The sequence below is a fragment of the Pipra filicauda genome, unplaced genomic scaffold (genome assembly GCF_003945595.2).
Source record: "Pipra filicauda isolate LSUMZ 115617 unplaced genomic scaffold, ASM394559v2 scaffold207_size1410395_pilon, whole genome shotgun sequence".
Lineage (NCBI taxonomy): Eukaryota > Metazoa > Chordata > Aves > Passeriformes > Pipridae > Pipra > Pipra filicauda.
The window spans coordinates 949,041-976,914 of NW_024104318.1; the positions used below are offsets into that span (position 1 = coordinate 949,041).

Below are 27,874 nucleotides of genomic sequence, written 5' to 3' on the forward strand. Positions count from 1 at the left end.
GTTATGTATTGAACATTGACTGCAGTGCACTGCATGTAGCCAGTTCTGATGTTGTGATTTCCCTGACAGAATGACAGTAGTTATTTATGACATTATTTATGTGTTTTTACCCACAAAACCTTTGAAAAAAATATAGTTTATCTACATAATATCTATCTGTATTCTTAAACGCTTTGGTGGACTGACCTGCTTTATGAGGAACAGTGCCATAGCATTTCAGTTCAGAGTCCTGCTGTACTCATGTATGAAAGTGTACAACAAAACCCTGACCCTTTTTAAATCGATGGAAAGCTCCTATTGATTTTGGTAGGTCCAACCACTAAAACCACAGTTCAAAAGTCCTTTTTCTCCTAGATATCGTTATCATTCACTCATGTGCCCAAAATGTAGAACCAAGAGCTCCAGGACTAATAATGAAGCCCTCCAAGCTAGTGATCTTAGGTGGCCCTAGCTATAAATGACAGGCAGGAGGGAAAACAGCTCATGGTATAAGTATGAAAGAGAATGCTCTGTACGTTACAGAGTAAAGTTAATTTAGATAGTTTTTTCCAGAATGAAAAATTATGAGTTTACTAGTTCTTAATAATTATGTTTCAGCAGTAAAAATAAATAAATCAATGATGGATGTAACCTTAACTGAATAATTGGAAATATTAGCTATAGAACGAAAGGACTGTCTTCACTTTTTGATTAATTCAGACTGCAGGTCTTTGTTACTGTAAATGCAGTTTTAGTGTTAGCCCTTGGCTTTTTTCTGTAACCTGATCCAACAGATGGTGTCAGAAGATTCTTTGCTGTCACAAAAATAGTGTCAATATCAGATTTGGTTAGTTAATATCTTCCTCTTTCTGCCAATCCCTTTTAATTCCAGTCACTGTGAAGGCTAAAGACTATGGAATCAGAATACTGTTGAACTATGGAGCAGAATATAATCCAGCTACTACTTCCAATATATAATGTGTATCCATTATTATAATGCATTTTGTAAAGTTTCAGTTCTGACTTCTGAAGAGGCATTAAGGAAATAGACACCACCTTTACTTTCCCCAGTTTACACCCAAATGTAGAATAGTTTCAGACTAATTTTGACTTAAACACCTTAAATAGTTAGTCAATGCCTCTTTAAAAATACAGAATTATATAAAGGAATTGTATCTGACACAGTAATCAAGGGTGCTGAAGACCACACAGACTTCATTACTGCTTTTTCCAATTTTTTTTCCTCAGCCTATCTGGTTCAAAATAAAATGGTATAAAGTTAAAAATAGCAGCATTATTCTGATCTAATTCTACTAATTAAATAATCTACTAAAATTTCTGAGATTATACTGGTAGGAATCGTGTTAAAGGGAGGTCACTCAAACTCACTTCCTGCTTCTCTGTGCTTTGGTTCACGAGGTAAAACTTGCTGCTGATATCTGATGGAGATGTGGTTACAATTGAATATAAAAAAATTTGTTCTGGTTTGAAAAAAAAAAGTGGACATGTAATTTGAAGTCTGTATTAAAGGAGACCTTTAAGCTGCTAGTAAACTCTTAAAAAGTAGGCAAATGCCAATTTTAAATATCCTCAGGCAGCCTTAATTCTGTCCCTTTGCATAAAATCATTAAGACTAAGCCTTTAATTAATTACATGATTGCATATTATTTTTCCCCACAGGAATCCTGCTTCACTTGGTGCACAGTACAGACACAAAGGGCAGGATTAAGGTGGCAGGAATAATCATATCCAAACTTTTGAGTAGTTTATAATGAAATCATATCTGTTTGATATGTACTGTTTTTCACAAGGTTTCGTGCCTTAAATTATTGAAAGTAACATGGAATAATTAAGCTGGTATCTGAGACTATATGGCAGTCACTGAATAAGAATTGAGCTCCTTCTTCACTGTGCACATTTTAAATTCACTTTTGCATTGAATACTGTCAGTGGAGTACAGGAGATGTTCACCATGAATGATCAGGGGATGGAAGAGTAGGGTCTTGACTTGGCTCTATGAAAGTCGCTGTGTGACAAGGGGACAGTTATGTCTCCTCATCATTAGGGTCTTTGGGTACCAAAACATGTGAGGCAGCAAAGCAGAATCTAGTTTCCATTAAAAAAAAAAAAAATCTCTTTTTTCCTTGGAACTTGCAGCCCCTGTGACATAGAATTAATATTCTGTAACTACAGTTGTGGACTGTTGGGTGTGAAAGGCAAGTGCTATCTTTCAACAAAACATATCGTGTTAAGTGTCATATCTCAGTTTTGTTAACTATGAAAAAAAATCCATGGACTACCACGACATTTCATTTTAACAATTGCGTTCTCTGATTGAGAATTGTGGAGCAGGGAATGTTTCATGACTTGTACCCACTAGGATAAGGTCATGTTTCTGTTTCAAAGAGTTTAATCACACAGCTTTGAAGATCAGTGTGTTTTCCTTCTAGAAGCACCAAAAGCGTGCTTCGAAAAGGATTAACCTTTTCTGTGTATTGCTTTAGGTAGAAAAAAATAGCTTTATCCTGATTGCATTTCAAATGTGTAGGACACATAATGCTTTCCTGTTTAAATTGCCCTTCTTTTGCCCAAGACCATTGTGACTTGGTAGTAGATAAATAGACATTTAAAAAAACCCCTTCTTATATTCACAGAGCCAGAGGTTGCCACATGATAGCAACTTAAATCAAGACAATTTCAAGTCACCGATGAGATGTAGAATGCTGGCATTATTCCTGTTTCTTGTTTGTTAGTAATAGCTTGACTGAGTATTGAGACTGAACCTAAAATGCTGCCATCAGCACCAACTACCCTTTAGATTAGCACACATCTCCTATTCCCTGGCACATAGTTAGACCAGCTTAATGTCAGAGCATAAAAAAGATACTTGTTAAATAATTTCCCAAAGCTCCTTCTCAATCTTTAATTTGTTTTTCTTTTTTTCCCCTCTTCTGCACCCCCCTCCTTTTTTTTTTTTCTCCGTGCCGAAGGGTACGCCATTAAGTCGGGCTGATTTAAGGGCTGTCAACATCAACCTCTGCGACATGTGCGTTATCCTGTCAGCCAATCAGAATAATATTGATGATGCTTCGCTGCAGGACAAGGAATGCATCTTGGCGTCACTCAACATCAAATCTATGCAGTTTGATGACAGCATTGGGGTCTTGCAGGCTAATTCCCAAGGTAAGGACTGCCCTATAATACTTCTCTGCAGTGCCTACAGGGGACAGGACCTGGCAGGAAGAATATCCCTCACTCAGTAATTCAAAGAGCCCTACATCAGCTTGCTTGACAGTTAAACCTGCTGATTGGTATGATGGCTTTTAAAGGGACAGTCACACAGTTTCTCTGCTACATCACAAAGCACATTTTTTAGAGGAAAAATGAATGAACATGAAACTGGCGTTTCTTCTCATTTTGACATTTTCCTGGAAGATACATAAATTCACCACTTTCTCACTGTGGCTTTCTTACATGGGCAGTTGCTGTTCTATAGCCAATGATAACTTATGCTCACTTTGGAATACCTGAAGTTTCTGTCTAATGAGATTTCTTTTTTATGTAAAAAACATTGCAACCAGAGAGAAAATACAAGTTTGAGTAATACAAGCCAAAAAAATAAAATAAAAAGGACAAGAATTTTAAATTTTCTTTACAGCTCTGGTGCCTTCTTGCTCAAGAAGCCACTTAGAATTAATTCAAAACTGATTTCTTCCCATGGTTTGACATGTACTCATCCCATTTAAGGACGTTGAACAAAATCCTTCAGTCTTTTCTGAGAGTAGGGGACTGATTCATAGGTAGCCAAAGGCTATTTTACACCATCTGTGCCTGTGCAAAGCAGCTGCAAAGCAGTCATAAGCACCCTGGCAAAGACCATCAGTGTAAAAACAATCATCTTCTCATCCCTGAAGGGTCTTGCAGCTTATGCAGCTCAAGTCCTACCTTTGATAAACCTATTAACTGCTGCAGTAAATATTCCCACTGGATCTAGCTCTTCTATAAATGTAGGTGTAGAAAGGGTAGTGCTTTGGTCTGCAGTTTGCCCGTGAGCCTTACCTAGAGATAGTTTTCCCTCAAGGACTGTGAGAACTAAGATTAAGTTCAGGTTTTCCTCTTTACAGTCTAATATGGAAATAGGAATTAAGAGCCAAAAATCAGAGGCAACAGTGTAACTTCTTGAGTATGGAAACTTGAACTTGGAAAATTCTTTCTTAGACTCAGCAATAAAACAGTGTAATTTAATGCTGAAATTAAATTCTATCATGAAACTGAAAGTTTTGATTTCTCAAAGTCAAATTGGAGAGTTCTCTGGATAAAAAGTAGATTCAAGAAGAAGAGAAAGGAAATGGTTTTTTTCAATCCTGTGGTTGTTCGAAGTTTTAAGTCTGTGGCCTGAAAGCAATACAACTCCAAATATTTTAGAGTTTTTTCCTCATAAATTTGTAAGACTAACTTGCTCACAGTAAGAGTCATGATTAGAAAACTCACTGCTGAAGTGGAAGACCGTCATGCAGGTTCCCTCTTTTGCTGATTTAGACCTGGAATTTGAAATTCTGTATCTCAAAACCAGATCTCTACTTTCACTGTCAGGCTAGTGGCTGTTCTTTGAGGGACCTCTCACAGTCTCCTATCACACGTATAATTAAACTAATCAAGAAATAGAATCTGCTCTTGAGCATGAGCAGTCTGAGAGAATTTCCTTCTGTCTTTGCTCAGAGCTTAGAGACATTTCCAGCACTTGACTGTTGTGTTTTACCTCTGGGAGTACCCAGGATCCTAGACCATCCCTCCATGAGAATGGAAAAATCTAACAATATGGGTCTTGTGCACTCCATGAACACCTGTCATTTTTCACTCTCCATCCTTAGAGGTATTCAAGACCTGACTGCATAAAGCCTCAAAGAAGCTGATCTGACCTTACGGCTGATCCTGCTTTGAACAGGAAATCAGACTAGAGCCCCTCCCATGTCTCTTCCAGACTGAATTGTTTTATGAATCTGTAATACCCAGGTTGCTGCTGCAGCAATAGCCCTATAGGTCAGGAAGTGTACACTGGCCATGGTCCAGATCCCTTTAGGCCTATTCAGTATTGCTGATGCAGAGAAGCAGAGGCACAATAGGTTAATGCATTCCAAGAAATTTTCTTCAGGTAAGTACCAGTCTGCACATTAAAAAACAAAGGTGACTCTTTCTGTAGCTTTTCTGGGGAAACAGGGCATAACATAAGGCAGGTAACTAGCAGCCTATTTTAGTTGAGAGCACTGACTAAGGAGGGGTTCTTGTAAGCCCAGTGGCTTCAGAAGATAATTACCTTCCCAGTACATTCTCTGCTTATGATATCCACAACTCCTGAATTGATTGTGTTCCTTTCAGTGCAGTAAATTTTCTTGAAAGACCTTGAATACAATGATTAGTCTGTCAGAAGCAGTTAGATCATTAGATAGCACAAACTTCATGGAAATTATATGCAATGTGACATTTTTGTTTGTGAAATGCATCTTTAACATATGGTGGACACAACTATCATGACAATTATATAAACTAGGTGATTCAACTTCTGCTAGTCAACAAGCAGAATACTAGAACAATCTCACGGCTTCTTACTGGCAATTAAGCACCTTTGTTTACAGAGAGAATTGTCATTTTACATTTGTACATTCCTTGACATAATTATCCTGAACACGTTAGCTGGTACAAACCTTAAGTATTGCCAATCTGAGTTTTTCTAGATCTTAGTGTATGATTTTGGATTAAGACATCAACACTATCCTTTGAATCTTCTGTGCTGTTCTTTTATGTTACTCCTGTTACTGATCATCAGCAACATTGACGTTAGAAAGTCTGGGTGTGTGGCAGAATGTCAGTTGACTTGTGACAGGGAAGAAACAAAACAAAATATGTGAGCAATCTGAGAAATGTATGGGATAAACAGCAAGATTTTTGGTGAGGGATTTAGCAGTATAACCTTACCTTTGCTATTCTAAGTAAATATGTAGTATTGTATATGTATAATCATGTAGTCATTACACAGTGGAATCTCATATGAAAACCTGATATATAATTTATGTTTATGTCTTTGAAAAAGAAAAAAATAGTATTTAATTGATAGATTACTGAATGCCTAAGGATCTTCCCAGTTTGTACCTGTGATTATTTCACTCCAGCATGAGGCAAAAGATGACACTGATACAAGAAGTGTGCCATAAAAAGCAGGATGCAAATCTATTTAACCATCAGATAAGCCATAATCATTCCCCAGTGCTGAAGTACAGGGCTCTGTCTATAACTCCTTTGCTCTAAGTTGGTAGCAGAAAAAGAATCCACAGATTTTGGGATTTCATTAATTTTTTCCCAGAGCCCCACCCTCATCACCTACTTTAACACAGAAGTCACTACCAGTCATAGGCATTCATCACCAGCCAACCCTCTGTATCCATCCAAACATATCCTTTCCAAACAAGGACATATCTTTGAAACAGAACTCAGGTGCAATCTGAAAGGAAAGATCTTGTAGAAGGAACAGGAGAGTGGACACATGACAGCAAGCCTTCCTGACAGAGAAAGTTCTGTAACAATAGGACTGCCAGTACCCAATGGATTAAGTTATCTGCTGAAAAAATGTCTTTGAAATAATCTGGTTTGTATCAACAAAGGATTTTCTCATTACTAGTTCAAGTTGAACTTAATACACACGCAGGTCATACAGAAACAAAGACTTGATAATGCCTCCTTCTATAATAAAATATCCCCAGGTTTTTGGGCTGGGTAGGATTAATTATCCAGACTTTCCATAAGCAGTGCAACAACACTTTTGACCTCTGGCCTGACCATCTTGAGTCATAACTGATCCTGCCAGAATTGCATCTTATCTAAGCAAAGTGCTCCACCTTGATCTCCTACAGAAGAAAAATCCAACTCACTGTTCCAAGACACAGGAAAAAAACAATATTCTGGACCAGGGCTACAAAAGACTCTTGAGTACCCAGAGCAGATGTCATCTAAGTTGTCAAATCTATGTTCATCATCAGCTGTCTAGGAACATATAACCAAACACATGACCACACAGAACTGTGAGTGGAAACAAGCTGTCTTCCTTAGAAGGAAAAGCTTACTGACTGCTCTGGAAGGATTTACTGGTCTCCTTTACATAAAATGTGTAATTCTACTCAAAAAGAACAAGAAACTCTTTAAAATTGGAGCTGTGCTGTTCAACGTTGAAAGCATTCTCAGGGCTGTCTGCGCTGAACACTTCAAAGCTGACTGGGCAACTCTAGGCTTGCCAGAGGTTAGGGGTGCCTACTCTAATGTCCCAAAAATGAACTTTTGGAATTCATCAGGGCAGTTTGTTGCCTTTGGGAGACCTAGATTCGAAGGACAGAAAGGCCAAAATGTATCCCACTGAAGCTGCAGCAAACTATCACTTTCATTAAGATATCTCAGCTTTTGAAATACAAAATGCTGTAGAGTCAAAAGTTGGTCCACTTCTTCACAGAATTACTCATAAACAAGGAAGCCCTGTGTTTATCTTGAAGTTCCTCTTACAGATCTTGACTGATTGTCTTCCTAGAAAGATTTGTAAAGCGGTGTGTTTCTGGTGGAGAAAAAGGTCATCCTCCAGTACTGGAGATTTGTTTTTATTGTCCTTCCTGTTTCTCTTTCTGCTCCCTCAAATACCAATTGAGGTTATTTTATCAAGAACTGTTTTGGAGAGAAGACCAGAGATTATTGGATCCATGTTAAGCATTTTTGCTCACTTGTCATAACATTTTTCCAAAGCACCTTGGAGTACTGAGTATGGGATGGGCTCTGCCTTGGCAGTTACGCTGGGACACCTCCAGTAATTCTCCTTTCCTTCATTCTCTTGTCATTTCCATCCATTCTTCTTCAGGTAGCATCTATTGACTAGTCCATTTAGGTTTTTGTGTTTCTTGTTTTTTTCTATAACAGTCTTACATTGTGGGAATTTTACTTGTTATTTTATCCACCAGATGAACAGGGCCCAACACAAAATATTTATCTTCAGTTGTAACTAAAACTTCTATTTGGCTTTCTTTCAAAACCCAGAAAGACAATTATACCTAACTGTTTAGAGATTTATAAATACTGTACCAGAGTAGCCTCTGGGTAGTAACTTTAGATATCCAACTCAATAATTTTCTTTTATTGGATAGTGATTTAGATCTTGAGTCCTATATAATAAGAGCAGTACATTTCATTAAAAAACACTTACTAAACAATAAAGAAAAGTGATCTTACAGCTCCAAGCAGGTCTAAAGTACAGAAAGGGCATGCTGTATGGTAACATTTTGTCCACAGACACTCTAAGACAGATCACAGTGCAGCAGTGTAGACGTATTTCAGCAAAGTATCAATTGCAGCTGTTTTCTGAATGACTTCAACTTATGAGAATTTTCCCTAGGAACACTATTTCAACACATGAGAGATCTTTTTAGGGCCTTCGTTTACAGTTCTCATAATAGATCCTCCAACTAGAAAGAATAAAGAGAAAAAACATAAAGATTGGATGAACTCCTGGGTAATACATCTCATACATCATGGCAAGATTCTTCTGGGGGAAATCCTATAAAATCAAGTAAATGTACTCAGAATTTTACACACTGACTTTCAAGTGTAACAGATTGCACAAGCTAAAATAACCCTGTACAAGTTTAGTTTCATTTGATCCAGTTCCTTTAAAAATCACTTGTGACTTCATCATCATCTTTTGTTGGAGCTGTCTTAAACTTTGATTAAAAGGGCAGAAACAGCTACAGAGTTTCATTAGATTTATTTTACAATATGTTCATTAATTCTTATATCATTGCAATTTTTTATGGACTTAGTCTCACAATCTGCTGCCAGAAATTTCTTATTAAAATGAATTTGAGATCTGGTTTCCATTGTGCTCGCAGGTAGTATATTCTTTTTCACCTCTACCAATCCATAATGCTTGATTGCTTTATCTCTGAAGTGTTAGGAAAAAGAGAGAACAACAATTGTATTATCGGGATTGCAAATGAGAGAAAATTCTTAAAAAAGGGGAGAGGATAAATACTGTCTGAAGTGCTTTGTTAGCAAAGGTTTTGTGCCACTTTTGGAGATAACTGTATTAAAATGCTGTTATAAATTCAAAACAATAGTTTTATTCCTGAAGAAGGGGGTTTTAGTGAATGTTGAGTCTTGTTTTTCTTATTTTATAGTCATAAGTTTTAATGTGAAGATTTCAGAGTATAGTTTTCTATAATCATAGAGGCAGTTAATTTTAGGCTGTTATGGAATTCAGTGTTCTGTGGCCACTCCAGCACTGTTTCCTATGTTTAATTTTTTATATTGCATGAAAATGTAGAAATAAAGAGCCTTAACTTCCAAATACCAAAAATCAAACTCTATTTACCTGGCACTAAATAATTGCAGTTTAAGGAGTTACTTAACCTCCTTACGAAACCTTATGAGTAGATGTAGAATACTACATGCAGATGTAATATTAAAAATAAAGAAACTAATAGTGCTGGCAAAAAGTGAAAAATTTGGGGTAGTTTTCTTAAGTGTCAAAGTGAGCTGTAACACTAGCTTTATTCTTTTGAACGTTTAGATTCTGTGTGTCTTTGCATATCAATGTCTTTTATGCTGCAGAATGCTTGTTATACTTAAAGATAGCTAATAATTTTCTAATTCACATAGGTGTTTTGAAAAATTTTCTCCTAGACAATATCAATCTTACCAGTCACATTTGCAAAAATGGTATTTTGCATTGACATCAGGCTTATTGGTTTGCAGGATTGATAATTTAGTGTAGGAGTTCCACATAATTAAGGATGTTTTTATGCTCTGTATTTCTGAACGTTCCTTGTATTTTTGTTAGCATCAGTTGTCGCAAATGACAAAAATAATAATCCAATTAACAAAATTTTCTACTTGACTGGTTGATTATTAACTAACTCAGTTTTTAAATGTTTGTTGTAGTTTGGTTTCATTACTATTTTTCGAAGCAAAGGCTGACCATCCCAAGTAATGAAATTAATAACTGAAAAATGAGATAAGGGCCAGAACATGTCCCATATCACCATTTACTCACAAAAAATAGTCCAATTTTTGAAGATCAGGTCACTATGATAAATCACTCAGTATTACCTTTTTGCAACATGCACATAATTTCTTATCCTGCTGAGCGAGATGGATCAGCTGATAGCTGTTATTTATTTTATGGTAGCACAGTGGAGCTCTAGATGGAACTAAGAGCTTGTTGTCATAGTCCTGATATATACAAGAATAAAATATGGCCTTTGCCCTGGCAAGTTTACAATCTGATGCTTTGCTTGTTCCAAAACTTATGTGCTCAATGTTATACAGGCTAATAAATCTCTCTGACTTCAGTGAAACTATCCACCTGTGTAAAGTTAGATTATGTTTAGGTCTTTGCAAGATTTGGACTTAAATAAACTCAGGAGACTGGGTGGGAGAGAGGTTGGTCACTTAGTGTTTTTCCTGTGCTGTAGAAATCAACTATGTTAGGACCTTGCTAGCCTTGCAGTCTTCACATGAAACCCTTAACAGGAAAGGTCCACTCAGCACCCTTCGTATTTTTTGTGTTTTCCTTGTAGCTGGACAGTAATGTTGGCTGCCAGAATCACACACACAAGGTTTCCCATCTCTCTCAAAGTTTTCCTAGGAAGAGAGAAAAACTATGAAGAAATGAAGTTTTTCGATTCTCTTCCTTGTAAACAGAAAATATGTTGGGGAGTTGCTGGAGAGACACATTTCTTTGACACAATTTCTCTGTGTTGGAGAAATGCTGTAAGGTCCCAGCCCAAATACCTTCAAGCTTTCGTAATTGCTTCTTTCTTCTCTGCTTTAAGATACCTTCTACTTAAGCCAGAGAAAAATAAAACCATGCAAAGGAGGTAGATAATACAGTACATCAAAACATGTGATCTCACACTTAAACTATAAATATATTTAACCATCCCAAAACTATTATAAATTTATGGAGACTCTATTTCATTACTATTTGCTGTTCAGCATCTTGAAATCAAACCCCCTATTATGAAGGTGTACTATTTTGTTCATTTCTGATGCTGAGGAATAAAAAACCCCACTCTTTTTATGAGCATTAATTATACACCAGGCAAGGAAGCAATTGCCTCTATGTTATGAAATATTAAATCAAAATGCTTCCTGTTCCCAGATGTCCCAGAGATAAATACAGCAGTATTTTGAAGCCCCACTTGGAGCTGTTTTGCCTGCAAATTTATAGTTTTGTCTCCATTTTGAGAAAACCCTGTTTTATGTGAAGTATAGCACTCTTGGTAGTTTTTAAGGAGCAAACTCCTCTGGAGTTGCCTATGTAGGCAACAACTCTTACGTAGATTGCACACAAGGGATCTGAAGTTGAAAGGCTCCTTTAAGATGACAAATGGGTTGAAAGTGTTATTGTCTTTGATTGCATGCCTTACATCATCGGTATGTAGGAATAAGAGAGCAATACTTTATCTTTAGCCATTTTATAAATATTTAAGTCCTTATAGTTGCCTAAAGATATTAAAGCATATTTTACAGTAGTTGGAATATAAATATTATATATAGCACAAGATACCAAAGTAGTTTAATGAATTCATAATTTTCTGTTCACTTTTATTGGAATGTGTTTTATGTTCCAAAACTTCCATTTAAAGAATGAGACCATTCTGCTCCCTGACAAGATATGAACCAATAGTGAATGTTATCAAGGTTCCTTTAAGTGGTGATATGAGGCTTCAATTAGCAAGAAGAAAGGGAACATGAGTATTAGAATGCACTACACCAGTCTCTGTGTTTTAACTTTAAAATTATTTTTTAAAAAAACCCTCTGTAAGTCTTTAAGATAACGTAAGTTGTTTTGCTTCTCTGTCTGTGTATATTTTAAAAGTTCTTAATTGCATAGGGAGATACATATCTAGATCAAATTATACAAGAGTAAATTTTTAAAATTTGAAGTTAATTTTCTAAAATAACCGACCATAAAATCTTGTGACATTAAACGTATAAAAGGTCTGTGTTTCATGGCTCCTTGCATACAAAGGTATGTCGAGGTTATAATTCTAAATCTTTCAAATCCCCATAAAAAATTTCTTTTTAATATTTCACAGTTTAACTATTTCCCAGTAGGAGTCCATGATGGGTAATGCTTGCTAATTACCCACAACAAAAGTAGACACACAATGCTGGTAAATTACCTGACCCTTTGCATTTTAATGAGACAACAAGGATTTCATGAAGTGATGTTGTTTCAGTGGTTAATGGTGTCAGCAATGTTGTAATTGTAGGCTGAGGCACATTAACTGCACAACCACATGTAGGAAGGGTTTCTCTCGACAGGCCCTTTGGAGAATAGAACAGGGTATTATCATTAAGCCTATGTCATTTGCATGCTGCTAATCACTTACTTTATTATCTTGTGTATCCATTGTCTTTCTTTAATTGCTCTTTAAATGAAAATTAAAAATAGTTCCAATGCCCACGATACTTGTGATAGCATCTTGATTATGAAGATAACTTCAAGAAAATGGAACATATAGATAATATATTACAGGAATCCAAGATACTTTGAAAGTTATGTACCATAGCAGGCAGCCTCATGAGCGTAATTCTGATATCTTTCTTTGCTTCACTATGTATTGTTTGCTTAATAAATGGTTATTTATATTCATAAAGGTGGTGGGTTTTTTCAGAGATCAATGTCACTGTTTTTGCTTTAGCGTGGAAGAGATACAAAGCCTCCGTATCTTGCAGATTCTACCAGTCTAATGGCATTACAGGAGAAAGCTACATTTGTGTTCTTTGTTCTTTCCAGTTAGATCCTAGTCTATGATATCCAATGCAGAAAAGCAGAATCTAATACCTGCTATTGAATTGCAGAACTTTGACAGCTTTAGGATAAACTTTACAAAATTCTTGGCAAAATTCTTTTTTCAGGACAGACCTGTTAAGTTTGACATGGTTAAATTTGAGACAGTCCAGACTTTCCATAATAGGCAGTCTCTAAAAACTTGGTAGCTTCTGCTTATCAAGAACCTTCCAGACCTTTTAGCATCTGCAGAATGGGATATTCAACCTGACTTGAGGCACAGCCTTCATTTGAGAATCAATACTACTGTGCTCCTAATAATGTATTTCTGCAGCTTTTCAACATCTGAAAACCAAACCTTGAAAATTCAGTCTGTGAATTTCTAAATGCTATGGTAGGAATTTTTATTGAAGAAAATAGAGTACACTTTGTTCTTTACTAGCTGTTGTAATTTATTTTTATTCAATAACTCCAGTAAGATTATGGTTAATGGGAATTTTTGTACTGGCTTATTTGGATACAAGATTAAAATAATTTAAAATTTCTGTAATGTCATAGCAATACCAGATCTTTTCCAAACTTTCCTTAGAGCTTTAAAATAGATCCTGTGAAAGTATAAGGGACATTGGACCTTTCATGTTGTTTTGAAGTTTGGTTGCTTGTTTAAATTTTCTATTCAACTTGTATTCTCAAATACTCTAAATACTGATTTAGGAGCATGATTACTGGCTAGTATGGGGAGGGAAAGTATTTCTACAGTCTATCAGCATATATCTTTTCTATAAGTTTGACTTTACAGAGTTTCTTCTTAAATGCATAGGCAGGATTATAATGTGATTGGATGTCCACATAGGGTTTCCTGTTTCTGCTAAGTTCCTGTCAGTATGCTTGTATTGTGACGTAGAAATGAGTCTCTAAGTAAGGGCAAAGATAAGCAGACATTTTTAAAAAAACCTCCTCCTCCGAAAAAAAAAAAAGAGAAATTTCACTGAAATTAGATAGTGTCATATGGGAACTGAGAAAACGTTTTATTTCTTGTTTGTTTGAGGACAGATGAATTGGACTAATAGCACAACAGTTATAGAAGCATTCTTCAAAAACAATTTTCTATTAGTCACAAGTGTGAGCTTGCTCAAAATCAGTTTATGCTGTAACCAAAATTAAATTCAGAAAAGGTGCTTGAACCATTTTGTTTGGCATATTCAGCTGTGTATTTTAGAAACTATATCTGCTGTAAATCTTCAATAATTTGCAAATTGTTCCTATTGTAGCTTTCCATGTATGAAGAATTTGGCTTCCTAGAACAGTAACTTCAAACTTTTTGTAAATTTGTTCAACTATGTATAAAATAAATCCTTATTGAATTGATTTATTGAATCTACCCTGGCTTGAAATCAGTGTTTGACAAACTGCTTAAAATAATGTTTTGGTGAACTCTTTCTTAGAGGACAAATATCAAAAAGATTTTTCCATGTAACTCCAATTTAGCAACCTTGCTATTTCCTAAACTTCAGATTCCAGTTTGATAAAATGTGCCTAAGGAAACAGATAAATCTTAGATATATTATTATATCCTGGTTGATTTCATTGCCTACCAAATCTTCTTTAGAGTTCACACAAAAGGGATTTTGCCACAAAGTCTTAGAAAAAAGTTCCTGGAAATATGATGTCCATAGAGTTTTTAAACAAAGATTTGATGTCTTATTTACACCATTTTCTTAGCTAAATATGTGACATGCAAGGTAATATTTCCATTCTTAACTTGTCTCCTTTATTTTTATATCTAGCACCTAGAGTAATTTTACTAAAGACTTGAAAATTGCACACTTTTTGTTTTTAAATTTCATTATTAGGTGTCAGTGAGCCTGGTGTGAGACCTAAAGTTCATGAAAGGGAAGAAATGTCCTCCTATTTTTTCTTATTAAATTGTAGAGACCAGGTTCATAACTAGCAATGTGGAAAGGACTTTGAGGGTCTCCTTCCAGATGTCCATGAGAGGAGAAACTGGGGATTGAAGATCTCTTTGCTCTCCGTTGCCGATCAGTGAATGTAGGCAGGGGGCAGCAGTGCTTCCCTGAGCTTTTTCTCCAAGACTAGTACTCTCTCTTGTCATGTGAGTCCTTTGATAAGCAATAGGAGGTCTGTCAGGGGAAAAGGTTGGGAAGTGCTTGTGCAAAATATCTTGTGATGCACATTTCAAAATATTCCCCCTGCAATAGAGGGAAGTGATTCCAGTTATGCAAGAAATTCAATGTGTCTCCAAGGTCTCTTGATATTTGAGAATTTTATTATTATTAACTGTTCAATTAAATCTTCAATTCAGTTCTTTAGTGGCAATGTAAACTCGTGTTTGGACACATCTGTTTTGAGTGAGACTGATGTAGACTGAATTAGATAGACAAAGAGTGCTTCTAAAAATTTGGAACATGTCTTGAATTTGTTTTTATTTGTTTAATGGCAATATTTGTAATTGTCAAATGTAAATAAGCCTTAAAATTTGTGTGCAGATTTACATTTTAGATTGGCCCTGCCCAAAATCATCAGCTTTTTAAAATACCCCAGTAGCAACAAAAATCCACATTGCAACTTGAACATTTAATCTCAGAATCCTATCAAATAATAAGAAATAGACTGAATACTCTCAGAAATGTTCAAAACCTCTAACTGAAAGGAAAGCTATTTCCCCTGATGTTGGTACTAATGAAATTAAAACAAGGAAGTAAGCATTTTAGTTTTTATCAACCCATGTAACTCTCTAGTAAATAATAAGGGATAGGCAAGTTAATGCATTAAGTGTTTACAGAGATTATGCCAATTTAAAATCCAGCACTAGTATTTAGGTGCAGGAATGACAGTAAGTAGTCAATATAATGCTGAAAAAAAAAACAACACAAAAACTGCTGGAAGTTTTCAGTATGTCTGTACTGCGACTGGATACCATGGTATATATTTTATGATTGCCACTTAATTTTTACTACTTAAAGAATACCAGATTACATTTTACTGTTATCACTGTCTTTATCAGCTTGTTTGCTAGTGTAATGGGTTTCAGATCCCTCATAAATAAACTAGATAAGGAGCTGGTGTAGAGACACTTCTGCTGGTACTTCTTTAAATATAAAAAGACATTTGAACAGTGAGAGGTAAGCAAAACCCTAAAGATTTTAGAAAAAACTCTAATACATAATGAGTCATTCTGTCATGATAAGAAGTTAATTTTCTTTTTAAGATTAATATTCACTAAGAGGAGAAAAACAGTGAGCCGAAATAGTGCAAACTTAGCAATGGAAGTTTCGTCTTATGAGCAGGCTGTACCTCACTAGTTTTGTAAATGCTTTTCCTTTTTTCTTGATATTCCTGAGCAAATTATGTTTATTTACACTGCTGACTGTATGCTTTGAATATTCTTCATCCTCAAAAGGCCATCAGAGGTATAAGTTGCTCTCTGAATTCGTGATTCTAGATACTGTGCTGACTGAAGGAGAGGTTCCCACACATTATAGGTTGAGTAAACCCAGTGATATCAGTAGTATCACTGCTGTTCTTCAGAGAGGTGTATCTACACAGCCTTAGATATTATTAGTAGCTAATATATTGCTACTGGTAGATCATTCAGGAAAACTCAATTAGAGAGTTCAGATTCATCCTGATTCCACAACTGTGCAATTTGTATTTACATATTTTTTTAATGGTGAAAAAAAAAAAGTAGAAAGAAAACAAAATCTTCATTTGCTGTTTATTTCTAGTCAGAGTCAAGGATGATTGCAATAAATTAGCCAATTGTAATATTTGGTAGACCTATATTTAGTCGGAATAGAATGTCACACAAGGTATATGTGACACATAAAACAGGGTTTATATGCCAAACTGAAGAAAGTATAAGGCTAGTTTGATGTGTTTGCCTTTTCTGTGAAGTTCAATATCAGAGGATTGACATTTCTTTTAATGGAAGTACTTTTTGGAGGTACATACCTTCCTGTTACTTTTAATGCATGACAGGGATAGTTTTCATACTGGCCATTAATACTGATAATTCTGATGTGCAAATAATTGTGGTGATGGGATGATGTGTGTGCTTTTAAAATATACTCCAAACCCTAGGATGTTTCCTTTTATGTGTTTCAAATAGGCAGCCATACATTATTTGCAGGGTTCAGATGAAACTGTAGCAAGGAGATAGTAAACTATCTGTTATAGTCAAGAGAATTTTGTTTGAAGAAGTATACAAATACTGCTTAGGTAATTATCATTCCTTACATTGTTAATTGCACCTGGCTGCGTGCAATTTATTGTGCTTTCTAAGGAAAAGTTAGTTGAGTTAGCGTTGTACAGACTGGCATAGTTCAAATCAAATTGATACTCATTTTCACACATGATGTCTACTAAGATGTCTTTAACAGACATGCTACAAAAGGCAGTATTTGAGTGACAAAAAACATGACTGATTTCCCCCCTCACCCCCCCCATTTATTATGTTAAATTTGGAGTTCTGGTAAAAAAATTTTTTTACCAGAAAACGTTTGCAGTGGCATGCTGAAAGTTTGAATGCCTGAATGAAATTCTCTGTTAGGCTTCTTTTAAAGAAAATATATTCACACCTGAACGCAAAACCCATGCTTCTTTACCATGAGAATTTAATCAAGCCCTGAAATTTTTAAAATACAGATTTAATTTTTTTGAATCGCCTGCATACTGTCACTTGACTATTTCCATAGGACAACCTATCTGCTAAGAGGTTGTTCAGGATTTGGTGAAATCTGGCAGGATAGGACATGGGCACAATGTGCTCTCTAGTCGGCACCCTTTGAAGAGTTACTTTTTTACGATATAGAGCAATATGGGAGAGGAGCTTTTGCATACTTGCAAATAGATTAGACTACAGGAAATATGCAGGAGGGCTATGAAGTATACCTGCCAGAAAAATTAGAGGTGGTCTTGACCTGAATCCAACCTGTCTCAAAGATCAGCTCTGGGAATTCAATTCAGATTTCTTTGATAAAATGAGGCTTTAGCCTTCAAAGTTCAATCTTTGGTCCCCAAGGCAGCCTTGAATGTGGGATTTTAGTTTTGACCCAGCCTATAGAGAACTTAATGACATTTTACCATAGGTTTCCAGCTCAGTTCCAGCTTGAGTAATTTGCAAGTCTGCTGGCACTATTTAGCCCACACAGACTATGAAGTCGACCGTAAGTAAGTCCAAGTTGATGGAAAAACAATATTGCTAGAACAGAGTGACAGATGTTGATTATCACAAAGTGTCTGTTTAAGCGTTTTGTATGTATCCATTTCCTCACTGCAAACACCTGAAATTTTTGTAGAAGTTACAAAGTAATTGTACTTAAAGACATGGAATCATCTGCTAAAGAAATTGTCAGAATACATATTGCAAAAAATGACTGCTGTGGTTATTACTGTTGCTGCTCAGGGGAGCTATTCAGATGCCTCATTTATTGGAGCTTAATAGATTAAAAGTCCAAATTGAGTCTCATGATATAAACCTAATCAAATTCTAATCTGCATAATTTTCCCATAAGCAGCAATGGGAAATTTATTTAATTTATGTTTCAGTAGTTGCCAATCATATGTTGAACAACATTGTTACTTTTATTTATCAAAATATTTGTATTGATTTCTTGCTATGATATCTGACTTTTCTCTTCCTTTTTCTCTCAGAAAAAATTTACTTTATTTGATATAATGATATAATATATAGTCTTGCCTTACTTGCCTATATATCATTTTTAAGGGTGAGTTTTCCATTTTGTTTGTGGTTATTGAATAGCTGTCTCTCTAAACTAGGTAATATAGCTTAATTTATTTGATAACTTTAATTCAGCATATTTATTTTTGCCTGAGGTCTAAATATGCAGGGTTGATTAATGATTCAACTGAAAAAAGTTTGGTGTCATTATATACTAAATTATTTTAGCTGCAAACCTGTGCTACACTTAAATGTTACCAACTTTGTGCCCTTGAAGCACCTAGTGTAGAAAACTATTAAATGGTAAATAGAGAGTAGGGACAATTAAAAAATAAAGTTTGTAAAGAATAGAGCTACAGAAAGGAAATTTGTTTTCTCTTTGCTAAATAAAAAAATATAAATTCAGAGAACTTGTGCTTCATTCCATGAGAGCAAGAAGTTCTTCTCAGACTAATACTGACCAGGAATGTTTATGGTATAGAGAAATAAAGTTTCCATTCAAATCAACCTGAGGGAAGTGCTATGGCTAGTAACTACGTATTATCTTATTTACTTAAAGTGAGAAAAATAGCAAGGAGTGAACATCAAGACTATGCTCTGCAAAGCACTAGTAAATAAAGCCCATTTGTTTTGATAGTTTTGGATTGTGTAAGCTTGTGGTGAACCTTGGCAGAAGTAGAGTTTGGGTAATTACCACATGAGGTTTTGTGAAGGGAAAAAAAAACCCTACAAAGCCAACAACAAAAATCCAGGCAGTTCAGGTGGACTTCATGTTTGTTTTTTGTGCATGCTTGATAGTAAAACTCAAAAGACACTGAAACTGGGAAAAGACTTGTATAAGTCTAAAACCCTCTAAATTATACATAATTCTGCACTAGGCTTAAAATATAATGCTATTTTTAACACATTGTGCTGTTCACAATTGAAAATGGAATCAATGTGGTGCAATGTAATGCTAAACCTCAAGATGATGAAACTCCAGTCCTTCTCTTGATCTTTGTTTTTACAGCTTAATCCTGCCTTGTCAGAGCAGTCCAAGAAGTAGTAGACCTATAAATCATTTACACTTCCAGCACATGGGGCCACTAACTCATCCAGGAATGGATCTCACACTTTGGGGAGCGGAAACTAGTATTGGTCCTGCTGCCCTGTGCTTCCATTTGAGATTTGAGTTGGACATTTTTAGTATAGGTTTGTGTAATTCAACAGTAAGGGAGCAAACAGACATTAGAGAAGAGCACTTTCTTGGCAGGAAGATGGGCAGCTTGTTCTCTCTGACAGCATCTCTCAGAGTTCAAAGCTCCAGGGTTTGTTCCAGTCCCAAAGCACCGGAGAGTTGTTAAACTTGAGAAAGCTGTCCTTCACTCTCCACTCTGTAGAGTGGAGATATACCTTGGCCTATGTTTGGGCCTGGAGCACCTCTGAAAATCCTGCAGTCTCTGAAAGAGCTGGGAGCTTATGCAGTCACATCTGGTCTTTCACATTCCTCTTTTTCTAGAGCTTTAGTGATAATCTCCAAGAGATTTTTAGATCTTCAGGAACAAACCTCAGTAAAAGTCAGAACTGAAAACAGAATTTAGGATTTCCAGGTTTTGAGGCCAAACTACGTCCTTGTCTCAGACCACATGGGACATTGAAGCTAGAATTGTTTCTAAATTGCATGGCTGTAACAGATTCCTATGAATGTCAGCAGCTCTTTAGCTGCATGACTGCTGTTGAACTTTCCAGGTATACCCAAGTGGCTGTACTTTGGAGAATAACAGGTATAGTCTATCATTCAAGTGAATTCACAGGAATATTAATGGACATTGTCAGCAAACAGTAGCAAAGGGATATAACTGTGAGATCCTTCTGTAAAAGAATTATTTCTTTTTGGCTGGCTCTGCTTAATGAAAATACTTGTCCCATATTTCTGCATGATAACTTGTCCGGGGTGTGTTTGGCAGTTCACCACCGGTGTGTTATTCATATATGCTCAAAATATTATTGTTGTTTCATACTGCTTAGATGAGCCAGAGCTAGTTAATAGTATATATGTCTTTTAAATTACACTTTTGAGGACTTTAGTGCATACATTACCCAGTGAATGCCACGGCATCTTTCCCTAAAATAGCATTATTTAAAGGACACTATCAATTTACATGGTACTTTAATGACAAGACCACCACATTTAGGTCTGCCAAGTGGATTTTCAGTTTGAGAAAGTGCCTGCTGCGTGCACAGAGTTCCAGTTTAGTAAAACATACAACTTTGAAAGGAAAGACAGGCAGAGAAGAAAGGGGCAGAGGGAAAGGGGAAGAGAATCATAAAGGATCCATTATGATCCTTAAGAACAGAAGATATTTTATAAACATAAAAGTCCAGTTTGAGAATATGCCCATCTGAGTCTCAGTGGAGTCAGCGGAACAGAAGCAGTACACATCCATGAGACAAATTTGTTTTTACATTAAAACCTGAGTAAACCTTTATTGGCTCTCAGCAAACTTAAAGAATATATTTACTGCTATGAAGAGCAAACCTTCCTGCATTTCATGGGACATTACTCAGTCAGGTGAACTGCACAGGAACAAAAATTAGCAGTTTGTGCCCAGCACAATCAGCAGATCATTTGGCCATCAGGTCAGTTGCTCCAAACAACATATAAGCTGGGCAAAACTGGTGGTGCTTTCAGTATGAAGGCGGCATGTTAAGCCATGCCAGCATTCCTTAATTTTGAACTTCACAGTGCCACTGGCTCTCAGAATACCTGCATGTTACCGATGAGCCCCAATTAGTGCCTTCCTGAGAGGACCACAGGCCAGCCTGGATCAGGAGGCACAGTGCTCATAAGCCCAGTACTGCTCATCCCTTTGTAGGTGGTGTTTTGTAAGAGCCAGGAAGGGTTTATATCCATCTGGCCCTGCTGAGTTCTGAGCTGGGGAGCACCTGGATCCCCAGTAACTTTTGGTAAAAAGATCTTGCCTTCTCTTAGGGAGGAAGTTTCCACAGGGTTCTTCTTCCACTAAGATGACTATATCTTTAAGAGGTAGAATTTTGCCTTTAATGCAATTGTTTGTTTTTTACCTACTTCTGTGAGCAGTAGTATCTTAGAGGGAGCTGGGGAATACTTTTTGCACAGAATCAAGACATTGAACCAGCAGCTTTCTGCAGAGAATTGTAGCAGGCTCAAACTCCTTCAGGCAAGGTAGCTGAGTTAGGGAATGGGAGTCCCTGCCTCTCAAAGAGGGGGGCTGCTGCCAGGGGGTACGCAGGGACTGCTGACTGCCAGGCCTCACTGATTTTGAGCATGTCAAAGCCCAGAACCTGTGTTCCTTTCAGAGACGTGATATATATAGTTCATTGTCTGGCATCATCTTGTTTCAGGAGTGTGCTGCCTTCTGTTGAAGTTCCCTCAGTTTGATAAAGGAGACCTTATTGCTCTCTCCAGCTACCTGACAGAAGTTGTAGTGAGGTGAGGGTTGGTCTTGTGTACCTGATAACAAATGAAAGGACAAGAGAAAATGGCCCCAAGTTGCGCCAAGGGGAGCTTCAGTTGGATATTAGGGAAAATTTCTTCACTGAAAGAGTTGTCAAGCATTGGAGCAAACTGGCCAGGGAAGTGTCAGAATCACCATCCCTGGAGGTGTTTAGAAGATGTCTAGATGTGACATTTAGTGACATGGTTTAGTGGTGGACTTGGCAGTACTAGGTTAATGGTTGGAGTGAATTATTTTAAAGGTCATTTCCAACCTAAATGATTCTATGACTGTTGTGGTGGTCATCCCTATAGCGGATGGTGGTGGGTTGACCCTGACTGATAACTAAGCCAGTCTGGCTCACTTCCCCACAATGAGAAAAAAACTCATGAGCTGAGGTAAAGCCAGTTTAATAAATGAGGAAAACAAAAACAAACCACAAAACAAACAGCAAAAAATCAAAAACCAAGGGATGCAAGTCAATCACCCACTGAGTATAGCAATTCAGTACCGGATGCAGTGGCTGCTGGAACTGATATGATTTTACGGTACCTGACCTCCTCGTTGTTGGCAAAGAGAATTCCCTTCTCCAGAAGTCCCCCACTGTCACTGTATTTCCTTCCACAGAGGCTGTGCTCAGACTTGTACAGGCCATGTGAATTTTACTGTAGAGGTTGATCCTTTTAAGCAATTGTAGCCACAGCTCCCTCAGTTGTTTGTTGAACAAGGAGACACTGCGGTTGTAAGATCACAACTATCAGCCCTGTTTTATGATTTTTATGAGCATTAATGGAACAAGGTTTGTGGACTGAAGGAGAAAATGGAATATGAAAAGGAAAATGAAAAGAGGTTGTGAGGAAAGCATGTCATTTCTAAATGAATGCTCTGTGCAGAGGAATTTAATCTTTTCGCAACTGAAAATGGATCTTAAATCTGATGCCTTAGCTTGTTTCAGCTTCTGTAATGAAATAGAGTTTTCCTAATACCCTGTGACCTGAATTTCTCCCTGCTTTATGGGTGCTATTCCTTGACGTACAAACCTGTATTTTCTCAAGTCAGCATTCGATGATGGATGTCAAAATACAGGTCATGTATTATGCATATAGCATTACCGATTTAAGGTGTTTACTTGTCAAGTTGAAGAAATTCAAAAATGTCACATTCACTGAATCTGCACAGCTGTCACTTGTAGTTTTTCATGCCTTTAAATGAAAGTTCTGATAAAGCAGGTTAGTTTTCCTGCACTTTTTTTTTTTTTTGGTTCTCTTTTCTGGAGGAAAAAAATAGACAACCTATGTATAGAATTTACTTTGTGACTTGGGAGCAGGAATGTGGCCTGAAGGTGTACGACACCATGTGACTCCAAACACAGGCACGCAAAATACACAAATACTTCAGTTTTCCTTTTCCTTAAAATATTCCAAAATTTTTTAAAAGTAAATTTCTAGAAGTGTCTGAATTAAGTACGAGCAAGGAAATTAAATTAACAGACATTTCTCACCTCTTTCAAGACCATAGGATGAAAAATATCAAGGCATGAGTCTAGTTTTACATTCAAGGTGAAAACAAATTCCCCTTAACATGCTTCCTGCATTTCAGACCAAATGCACTATGTGTGCAGTGTGCAATTACAGAGCTTCTGACAGTCGCTGTCTAACAGAAATGCTGCATTTACTTCAATCTTTTGACACCGTCCTAGGAAGGCAAATATTTGAAAGGTTAGAGAGGTGGCTACAAACAACCTTCGATGGAGAGTGTGCGTGTCCGTGCCTCTATGTGTGTGCACATTGCAGTGGAGGGAACACAAGAAGAACTTGCATGTTTAGATGCAGTTATGCTAACTTACTTCAATTTGCTTTTAGCTGGTAGGGAAATGCTGATGTGCTCCTACCATCTGAAGAGCCTGATTCTCTAAAAAATGTTTTAGGGAGCGCATCCTGAGATGGGCAGAGGAAAGCCTTCAGGAAAAAAGGAGAAGCAGAGCCTCTAGGGATGCTCCAAGCAGTACAATCCCTAGGGTGCATGAGAACAGTATTAGTTTTCTTTGCTCTTAGATAACTGAGTGTAAAAAAATCTTGCTGTTGCCATTTTAACCTGTAATTCTGCAGAGAACCCAACTGCCTGCCACCATAACTGCTCAAGGAGTCTGGATGAGCTTTTTCTATTATACTGTGACAAAGGCCGTATCTTGCATCTCCTAACAGAATGCATTCCATAACAGAGTGCAAGACTTAAAACACTAGATCCTGCTGCAGAAGGAGGTGTCACATTAATACCCACCTGTCCTCAGATAGCATTTGAAGTCCCGCTTTCATTTTCCTGCTGTTGAGAGAATGTCAGCATCACCTGTAACTTATGAGGTGGTGCCTGAATTACCTCTGTTAGACTCACTTTGTGAGCCTGAGGAATCTCAAGCTCTGCCATGCAAAAGTAAATGTTCAAAGAGCCAAGACAGCTATCAGTCATAGTGCCAGATACAAGGAAACATCTGCAAACCAATACCAGTTTGAAATGCAACTCACTGTCATCATGTTGGTCTTACTGAATTAGTTTCAGCACAAGGAACAATATTAAATGACTGACTGTTACACTTCCGATTCTCTTGCAGAAATCTGCTTTCTAAAGATTTTCCATGCACTGGTAATATTAAATAGAATTGTTTTACTGACTTAGGTTTGTCTATGGCAATGTTTTAGTCTTGCAAACCACATCCACTTCTTTTCTCCTAAGGAATTTCTTCACAGACTTTTCACTCTCGTCTTAGTTATCCTGTCTGTACAATCATGTTGCATCTAGTTTTCTTGTGATAGAATGAAATTCGCACCAGTACCTTCTAGAGGGCTAAGAAAGTCTCTCCTCAGTAACTATTGCCTGTATATTCTATATGTGATACAGACAAAATATAGGGACAGATGAATGAAAAGAGAAATTTAAATCCCATTAAACCAAGAAGTCCGGATCTAGTGGTCCTTGTAGTTTATGGACAGGTTAAGAGTGATGGTACTTATCACTGGAAAAGAACCATAAATCCTTCAGAAAATATAAAACCAGTACAATGTGTTAACAATTACAATTTAATTTAGAAATTTCCTGGTTTGTAAATTGGTCCCCAAACTAAGGCAAGGTAAACTACATAATATCACATTCTTCTGAATTCAGTAACAGATGAACGAATGTATCAATGAATTTAATGGTGTGAAACAGTTTCCACACTGCAAGAAGATAATGAAGTTATGTCAGGAATTAATTTGGCTTTGATTAATTTAGAATCAGTATATGGAGAATTCAGATTTATTGACAGAGGACCAAAAGTCTGTCCCTTGATGTCAGGTGTGAAGTCAAAGAACTTAGGAATAATGTGGCAAAAAAATTTAATGTCTTCTCAGAAATGTGTGTTTTAAAGTGAGCTTGGGTCAATCCTATTTCTGGCTTACAAATATTTGCCTAAAAATGCTGCCTTAACATTTTTCTACATTAAACCCTAAAGTCAACCTCTAGCTTCACCATTACTTCTGCAATAATGACATTAAATGAACATTCCCATGCTTTCTGCAGCTTTAATGGACAAGGGAGGTAGAATGCTTTAGTCTCAACAGTGAATTTCCATCCTTCTATTGCATGGGCTTTTGTATAACTACCTGTTTTTCAGTATTTACAATCAAACTCCGAAAGGCTTTTCCTGGGTATTTTTTGTTTAAAGAAAAATTAAAAAAGAAGAAAAAAAAAAAAGGACAAAAAAATGCTCGATGTCAAGGGCTCCCTTTCAAAGTGTGTAGAGAATCAGACTGAAAACATAATGTCTTTTGGAGGTGAACCTTGCTGGTCTCCAGATCTCTTTTTTCTGTGAGTGCCTGCCAATATGATTCCTCTCCCACCTTTGTTTCCTTTACATCTTCACTCTTTCTAGTTTCTTTTGAAGGATTCCTCTTAGATACTGTTTGAAAACCTGTGTCTTTTTCCTTCCATCCTATCTTTTTGTCTGTTAGAATGAACCCTTCCATCGCAGTACTCCTAAAACAGTAATCCTCATAGAAATGCATATTATAAATGGTATGCATGAAAATTAAAAAAACAGGCAAACAAACAAAACACCATGTGTGGGTTGTATTGCTCCTGGAAAACAGGTAAACCCTGCTTGTTGATCAAACCTAAAACCAGCTAATGGAAGCAATTTGTTCCTCATGGTTTTACTACCATTTACAAACAGTACTCTTTAAAATGTTAATTGTTGTTTAAGGAAAGGTGTTTATTTCAGGATTATTGAAATACTGATAAAACAAAATTAAACCTCTCAAACACTGTGATCTTTTTTATTTTTGTTTAAGTAAGCATTACTCTTTCCGTTTTACACCTTTTGATGCAAAGGCTTAGGATAACAAAATGAATTTCAGTTTCTCCATTAGCTCTCAAATATCTTACAGTAGAAATAAACTGCATATTTGTGAAGGATTATGCTTTTATGAAATAATTGTTGAAAATTAAGTCATTTTTTTTTTAAATTACACTTTTTTACCATACTTTCCTGGAAAATAATAAAATCAGAGATAGGGAATTCCCCATAGTTTGTCCTCTGTAAATTTTCTCTTTTTTTTTTTCTCCTTTTTTCTTTTAGGCTTTACACCCCCTGGAATGGATAGGTCATCTCCAGACAACAGTCCAGTCCATGGCCTGTTACGTCAACCCTCCATTACAACAGGAACCAACATCCCTATTATTACAGAGCTAGGTAAGGAAAGCTAACATTTATCCTTTCATGTACATTCCCGTATCTTTTTCCCACTTCCCTTGTTATGCAGTCACAGAAAAATTACCCATACTGTGTCTTACACTGTTATGTTTTCTCTTTTGATAACTGTTTTGAATTACTCTCTCTAAAGAAAGTTTAGTAACAGTTGGTTCACTTTAGTTGAATAACTGAAATATATTTCTCTCCTCCCTTTGGGTTTTCTCCATTTTCTTAAATAAATATTCTATCAGGCAAGATGCTTTTTGCATAGCGTAGCAAATAAGCAGAGGTCTTTGGGCTAAGGTTAGAAAAGGAAGAAAGCCACAGTAAGTATGAGCAGATATTTCCTGTGCATTTAATCAATTGTAAGAGGCCATTTGTTTATTTCTTCATGGTCCAAAACTGTTTAATCATGTGTAACCAAACTCTGTATAATAGTATGAGATATTTTACTCCTGAGAATACGATGATGGTAGGTAACTAGACTCTGATTTCCACTCTAGCTGTGGGTATTTATGTTGTCAAGTGGTGTGATGTGAAGTGCAGAAGCTGTTCTGTTTTTTTCATGGCAAATACAAACTTGATCTGTGGTCCTTTGTCCTCTATTTTCTTTTTCAGTTTTATTTTTTAGAGCCTTATCTGTCTTTTTCCCTTACTTTATTCTCTTTCTGTACTTTCTTTTCCCCCTAAATACTTTACTTACTAGCTAAGCCTGGCAAACTTCTGCCTTTGGTTTCAATCAGTCAGGAAAAAAACAGTGGAACCCACATTCTTATGATAACTGAACTGGGTAAGAAGTGCCTTTTTCCTTCACATCACTGTCTTATTTTCTGTTGTTGTTGTTCTTACTGTCATCAGCTTTCCCTTTATTTATCTGGCTGTATCAGAGGGGCTACCCTCATGGCACTGCTTTGAATGTGTTTTATTTGTGGTTCTAGTTGAAATTGACTGTCTCGTTCTGGTCTTTCTTAATGATTTTTTTTTTCACGCAGCATCAGTAAACCTTTGATCACACTCGTCTGACCTGCCGGCTGTTTTCATAGCACCTCCTCACCAATTCATTTTCTTTGGCCTGAGTCCCCACCTCCCAGTGCCCCCCCCCCATCTCCCCCCAGTTTTTCTCTCCTTTTCTCTCTCTCTTTCTTTTTTGTTAGTTCAGCCTGTTGTCAGTTTGGTGGACATGCCTT

General features: G+C 36.6%; 1 protein-coding gene across 45 annotated transcripts in view; it reads left to right on the plus strand.

Moving 5' to 3' along the window:
* Nucleotides 1-27,874, plus strand: part of KCNMA1 (potassium calcium-activated channel subfamily M alpha 1) — a 480,406-nt gene that overhangs the window by 425,284 nt on the left and 27,248 nt on the right. For 26 of the 45 annotated variants that reach the window (XM_027724023.2, XM_039380921.1, XM_027724022.2 and 23 more), the window contains 2 exons: nucleotides 2,970-3,162; nucleotides 26,574-26,687. In XM_027724023.2, the coding sequence (XP_027579824.1) occupies nucleotides 2,970-3,162; nucleotides 26,574-26,687 (307 nt within the window). Of the gene's footprint in view, nucleotides 1-2,969; nucleotides 3,163-26,573; nucleotides 26,688-27,393; nucleotides 27,478-27,874 lie in introns of all 45 variants that reach the window. The other 19 variants (XM_039380918.1, XM_027723988.2, XM_027723989.2 and 16 more) reach the window with 1 other exon arrangement.